The following is a 6,208-nucleotide window of genomic DNA, read 5'->3' on the forward strand; positions in this document are numbered from 1 at the left end:
CGGCCGGGCTCGGCTAATAATGTGACGGGCTCGGTCGGGTTCGGCAAGGAAAATTCAGCCCGAGCCCAGCTCTAATATATAATAAATAATAATAATAATGATTGGATTTATATAGCGCCTTTCCAAGTGCTCAAAGCGCTTCACAGAATCATTATTCGTTCACACCATTCGTACCGGTGGTTCGAAGGCATGGCAGCCACACAACGGCCCCTCCGACCACCATCATTCATGTCTACATTCATACCAATCATACGAGGCAAGCAGGGTTAAGTGTCTTGCCCAAAGGCCACAACGACAGCAGCTGGGAGGGAGCGGGGATCGAACCGCCAACCCTTGCGTCATTGGCCGACACGCTCTACCTCCTGAGCTAAAGCCGCCCCATACACACGTGAGCACACACACACACACACACACACACACACACACACACGCACACACACACATAAACACACACACACACACATACACACGCGCGAACACACACACACATACACACATACACATAAACACACATACACACACTGCTGCACACAGCTGCTGCAGGAAGGCCTCTCTGACAGCAGGGGGCAGTCTGCTGACTGCTGCTCTGAGCTGCTGCAGGAAGGCCTCTCTGACAGCAGGGGGCAGGAGAGGAGAAAATGGACCTCACTTTCTATTTCCCCTGAAGAACACTGTTTACACACTCTCAGTTCTCTGGGCCTCCATTGCTTCTTATGAGGCAATGGAGGGAGGCTGTCAGGCTCGGAGGCGCGCGCCATTATCGTTATAAATGTAAATAATATTCCTGGAATGCGTGTTTTAACGAGCCAGTTACATTTCTTTGCATTCTTAGACATTACCGTTTGATTTAGTTTGCATACTTGCTCAAGTTAGTAGTTAGTTTATGGGCTAGAAACTCTGCCAGATGACAGGCACTAGGCGCCATTTTCCCCTTCATTTGGAAGAGAAAATGATCCTGAAATGAAGATTTGATTGACAGCTGCATATCGTGAAATGATTGGTTGAAATGGGATAGACATTTGATAGTACTAGGTGATGTCAGCAAACTGTAAATTACTGTTATCAATGAAATCTTGAAAAATGAACTTTTGATGTGAAAAAGTGTGAAAAACTAAAGAAATTAGATTGTTGTGATTTGTTTTGCATACATTATTGAATAGGTGCACTGCATACCCAGGTATTTGAACTAAAAGAAAAGAAAAGTCATTCTTGGGTTCAGCTCGACTTTAAGGATCTCTTAAGGATCTGTTTCTGTGGGTGTTGTGTCCCATGAGGTGTGTCTCTGGTTCATTGGTTAACTCTCTCCCTCCCTCTCCTCTCCTCTCTCTCTCTCCCTCAGTCTCTCTCCCTCTCCTCTCTCTCCCTCAGTCTCTCTCTCCTCTTTCTCCCTCCCTCTCCTCCCTTTCTCTCAGTCTCTCTCCTCCTCTCCCTCCCTCAGTCTCTCTCCCTCTCCTCTCTATCTCTCCCTCAGTCTCTCTCCCTCAGTCTCTCTCCCTCTCCTCTCTCTCCCTCAGTCTCTCTCTCCTCTCTCTCCCTCCCTATCCTCCCTCTCTCTGTCTCTCTCCTCTCTCTCCCCCCCTCTCCTCCTCTCCCTCTCTCTCCCTCAGTCTCTCTCTCTCCTCTCTCTCTCTCTCCCTCTCCTCTCTCTCCCACAGTCTCTCTCCCTCTCCTCTCTCTCCCTCAGTCTCTCTCCCTCTCCTCTCTCTCCCTCAGTCTCTCTCCCTTTCCTCTCTCTCCCTCAGTCTCTCTCCCTCTCCTCTCTCTCCCTCAGTCTCTCTCTCTCCCCCAGTTTCTCTCCCTCATCTCCCCCTTATCTCTCTCCCTCTCTCTCTCCCTTATCTATCTATCTCTCAGTCAATTTAATTCAAAGAGGCTTTATTAGCATGACCATAGTGAGTTACAGTATAAAGCACATAGTACATGTTAGTACAGACAGAGGGAGAACAAAACAAAAACAGTTTGTAACATACAGAACAGAAACATGATGTTACTGTAACAAAATACAGGTAGTTCCAACAACAACCGTGTCAACAATATTTTGTATTGAAATATATACAGATATATACTGTATATGGGGCGGCTGTAGCTCAGGAGGTAGAGCGGGTCGTCCACTAATCGCTTTGGATAAAAGAGGTCGGTGGTTCGATTCCCGGCTCCTCCAGTCTGCATGTCCAAGTGGAAGGGGCGGTGTGTGTGTGCGTGTGTGTGTGTGTGTGTCTCTCTCCCTCCCTCTCCTCTCCCTCCCTCTCCTCTTTCTCCCTCAGTCTCTCCCCCTCTCCTCTCTCTCCTCCTCTCCCTCTCCCTCTCTTTCTCCCTCAGTCTCTCCCCCTCTCTCTCTCCCTCAGTCTCTCTCTCCCTCTCCTCCTCTCCCTCTCTCTCTCTTTCTCCTTCAGCCCCCTCTCCCTCCCTCTCCTCTCTCTCCCTCCCTCTCCTCTCCTCTCTCTCCCTCTCCTCTCTCTCCCTCTCTTTCTCCCTCAGTCTCTCCCCCTCTCCCTCCCTCTCCTCTCTCCCTCCCTCTCCTCCTCTCCCTCTCTCTCTCCCCCAGTCTCTCCCCCTCTCTCTCTCCCTCAGTCTCTCCCCCCCTCTCTCTCTCTCTCCCTCCCTCAGTCTCTCCCTCAGTCTCTCGCCCTCCCTTTCATCTCCCTCTCTCTCTCTCCCTCCCTCTCCTCTCTCTCTCTCCCTCAGTCTCTCCCCCTCTCTCTCCCTCTCCTCTCTTTCCCCCCTCTCCTCTCTCTCCCTCCCTCTCCTCTCTCTCCCTCTCCTCTCTCTCTCCCTCAGTCTCTCTCCCTCCCTCTCCTCTCTCTCCTCTCTCCCTCAGTCTCTCTCCCCCCTCTGTGTTTGTGCGTGCGTGTGTGTGTGCGTGCGTGTGCACGTGCGTGTGTGTGTGTGTGCATGCGTGTGCGTGTGTGTGTGTGTGTGCGTGTGTGTGTGTGTGTGCGTGCGTGTGCGTGCGTGCGTCTGTGTGCGTGCGTGTGTGTGTGTGCGTGCGTGCGTGTGTGTGTGTGTGCGTGCGTGCGTCCGTGTGCGTGCGTGCGCGTGTGTGTGTGCGTGCGCCTGTGTGTGTGTGCGTGTGTAGAGAGAGAGAGAGTTCATGTCTTTAGTAAAGTGTAAGTCTGCTTGTTTTGCTGCTTTAAGGACACCAGGACTCTATATGGTCATTTTGATAGAAGTCATATTCATACTGGTTCAAATATAAATATAGTCTTTCCTAACTTTGCTGAGCTTTTGTGTGTGAAAGAAACTAAACAGCAGCAGCATAAAGACGCAGGTCTCAAATATAAGCAGGTTGAATTCAGTGATTGAAGCAAATAAAAGGCTATTAATTGAAGTTTTATGGTAAATCAGACAATAATAAACACAACAGATGTGTTAGATGAGAAGCTGCTGTTGTATTGAGTCTTGTTGTCTCATCAGATGCCTGTGATCTCACACTGGACCCAAACACAGCACACAGAAACCTCCTCCTGTCTGAAGACAACAGAAAGGTGACGTGGGTGAGAGAGGAGCAGCCATATCCTGATCACCCAGAGAGATTTGACAGCCTGTCTCAGCTGCTGTGTAGAGATGGTTTGACTGGTGAGGTATGTAGCGGACGGACGTGTGGTACGCAGCTCCTGCTTTTTTGATGGCTGACTTTTGCTAGATACGCCTGCATGTTTCATTTTTAGTGCGACGAGTTACTAGAACGACACTCGAGTGTTTCGCGCGGTATGAGCGGCAACAAAAGGACTCGTAAAGCTTTGAAACAGTCTCAGTTACAGACCTGCCTTCTCTTAACAAGTGAAGCTAAAGTTAGCACTCGCGCAGCCAAGATGGCACTTGACTCTCCTCTTACTCTGCAAACGCTAATTGACGAGTTAGAGAAATCCAGAAGAAGCATGGCCACTGAGTTTACTGCCTCCCTGAATGCGGCGCTCGCCCCAATTCATTCTTCCTTGGAAACTATTAACAACACGGTGGCGAAGCACACTGCTACTATTGTGGATATGGAAAAGGCCCTCACGGCGCACTCAGACGACATCACAAGCCTACAGAAAGAAGTAGTGGAGCTGCGGGTAAAGACGACCTCAATGGCGGAGGAGCAGGTTCTGCTTCGGTCTACTGTAAATGACTTGATTTGTCGTTCAAAACGGCAGAACCTGCGGGTTATTGGCGTACCGGAGGGGGCCGAAGGTGGAGACACGAGACTTTTCATGGCTAACTTATTCAAGGAAGTAGCCGGTGAAGTGGTTTCGGGAGACCTCGAACTGGACCGAGCCCATCGGGTGCTCAGACGCAAGCCTCAAGGATCTCGCCCTGTGATTGTGCGTTTTCATCGTTACGTTGATAAAGAGAGAATACTGCGGTGGGCCAAGGAACATCGTGATGTCGTCTACAGAGGCAACAGCGTCAAATTCTACGAGGACTTCAGTGCAGAGGTGGCTAACAATAGAGCCGCTTTCAACGAGGTAAAATCACTGCTTTACAAGAAAGGCATACGGTTTGGTATGATGTACCCGGCTCGACTGCGTGTGACCTTCCACGGTACGGACCACTACTTTGCTTCTCCTGATCAAGCTGAGCTTTTCTATCAGGAACGTGTACACAACTCTGAATAAGTTGGTCAGGTGAAGCGGGCCCTGTTTTGTTTTGTTTTTCTGGACCACTTTTTTCTTTTCTTTCTCTCCTATTTCTCCCCGCTGGACACACTACAGATGAGGCACGCGCGGTGCTCCGCAGCTTGGTATGTATTGCTTTCTGCGACTCGGACATTGCGTTGGTTCCCCTGTGCAGGCTGTGCACCTATGCCGGGAGCATGTGCTTAAACTTTGGATTACCTGGCCGTGTGAAGCGGGTCTCATTTTTGGTTCGTTTGGACCGGTAACCCCCCCCCCCCCCCATCACTGGACGCACTGCATTGAACTAACGACTCTGGGCTTCTCTTTCTCTCTTTCGTTAATATGACGGTCCTAATGCCTCCTGTTGAACATGGACATTCGATCTTGCCTAGTTCCACTAGGACTTGAGTCTTTGGTTGGTTCATGTTTTTTTTTGTCCCATTTAAAAGTGAAGAGTATTTAGTTTTTGTGTGGATATGTCCTATTTGTTTGGGTGTGTGTGTGTGAGTGTGTGTGTGTGTGTGTGTGTGTGTGTGTGTGCGCGCGTGTGTGGGTGCGTGTGTGTGTGTGTGTGTGCGTGTGTGTGTGTGCTTATGCGTGTGTGTTTTTCTTTTTTTTTCTTCTTTTCTTCCATTCATTTATTTATTTATTTATTTTTGGGTATTTTTCGATATATTTATTTTAAGGGTTGTTAATTTTCTTCTCTCCCCCACTCTGATATTATATGGGCAATGCTTACCTCTCAAATAGGCTTCGATGTCATTGTACTGTCTTAGTATTATGAGAAGTCAGTTTTGGCATAAATGTATATTTTCCAAATAGGCTTCACATCATTGCACCATCTTGCCAAGTGGAGAGAGGCCAACTAATCAGGCTTATTCAACCCCATTCCATGCTAATATCGACAGTTTCATATACATTTTAGTTGGTGGCCTGCTTGCCTTGTGTATTAATCTCCTTCTCGGATCTTTGTATTAGGACTTCATACTTTAAGATGTTGTTGCCATGTGAAGTTAAATTTAAAATCAAGCACATGAGCTGCGCAAATTGACATGTTTAACCAATGGCACTGTGTGGAAAAGAGAGGTCTATTACTCTGTCAAATTTAACCTATGCATTGGTACTCGCATGTCATTGATGCGGGTGTACTCATACACAGAAGCACACAGGTACTGAAAGCACTTATTTTATGTATACACATTTGAGTGCCAACTGCACACTGGACACTTACTATAGATCACCTATATAGCCAGAGCATATACATGATGGCGCTGTTGTTATTGCTGTTGCTTTTGTTTGTTCTTTTCTGCTTTTTCCTCTCTCTCCCCCCCCCCCCCCATTAAGAAGTTAAACCCAATATAATTTGACTTAATGACTCTAAACCGACTGAGTGCCCCTCTTTTGAAATATGCATAGCCTTTACCATTCTTCCATCTTATTTTTTTTATTTTTTATTTTTTGTATCACAACAATATCACTGGTCTAGTTTACCTGCTTCTCGATTTGTATATGGTGGTGCTGGTCAATGATTGCGAGTATTCACATGGCGTAGATCACGTTCCATCAGGAGGTGAACTCCACTGCATAGTAAACTGGTTGTATTTAGACCA

At 47.8% G+C, this 6,208-nt stretch overlaps 1 protein-coding gene across 1 annotated transcript in view; it reads left to right on the plus strand.

Moving 5' to 3' along the window:
- LOC310791529 (NACHT, LRR and PYD domains-containing protein 3-like) overlaps positions 1-3,626 on the plus strand; it is a gene marked incomplete at both ends in the record, with an annotated part of 32,303 nt that extends 28,677 nt beyond the window's left edge. The window contains one exon of the mRNA XM_083653203.1: positions 3,415-3,626. Coding sequence (XP_083509329.1) covers positions 3,415-3,626 — 212 coding nt within the window. The remainder of the gene's footprint in view (positions 1-3,414) is intronic.
- Between the last annotated feature and the right edge of the window lie 2,582 nt (positions 3,627-6,208).

This window comes from Poromitra crassiceps, assembly GCF_964638095.1.
Source record: "Poromitra crassiceps genome assembly, chromosome: 16".
NCBI lineage: Eukaryota > Metazoa > Chordata > Actinopteri > Beryciformes > Melamphaidae > Poromitra > Poromitra crassiceps.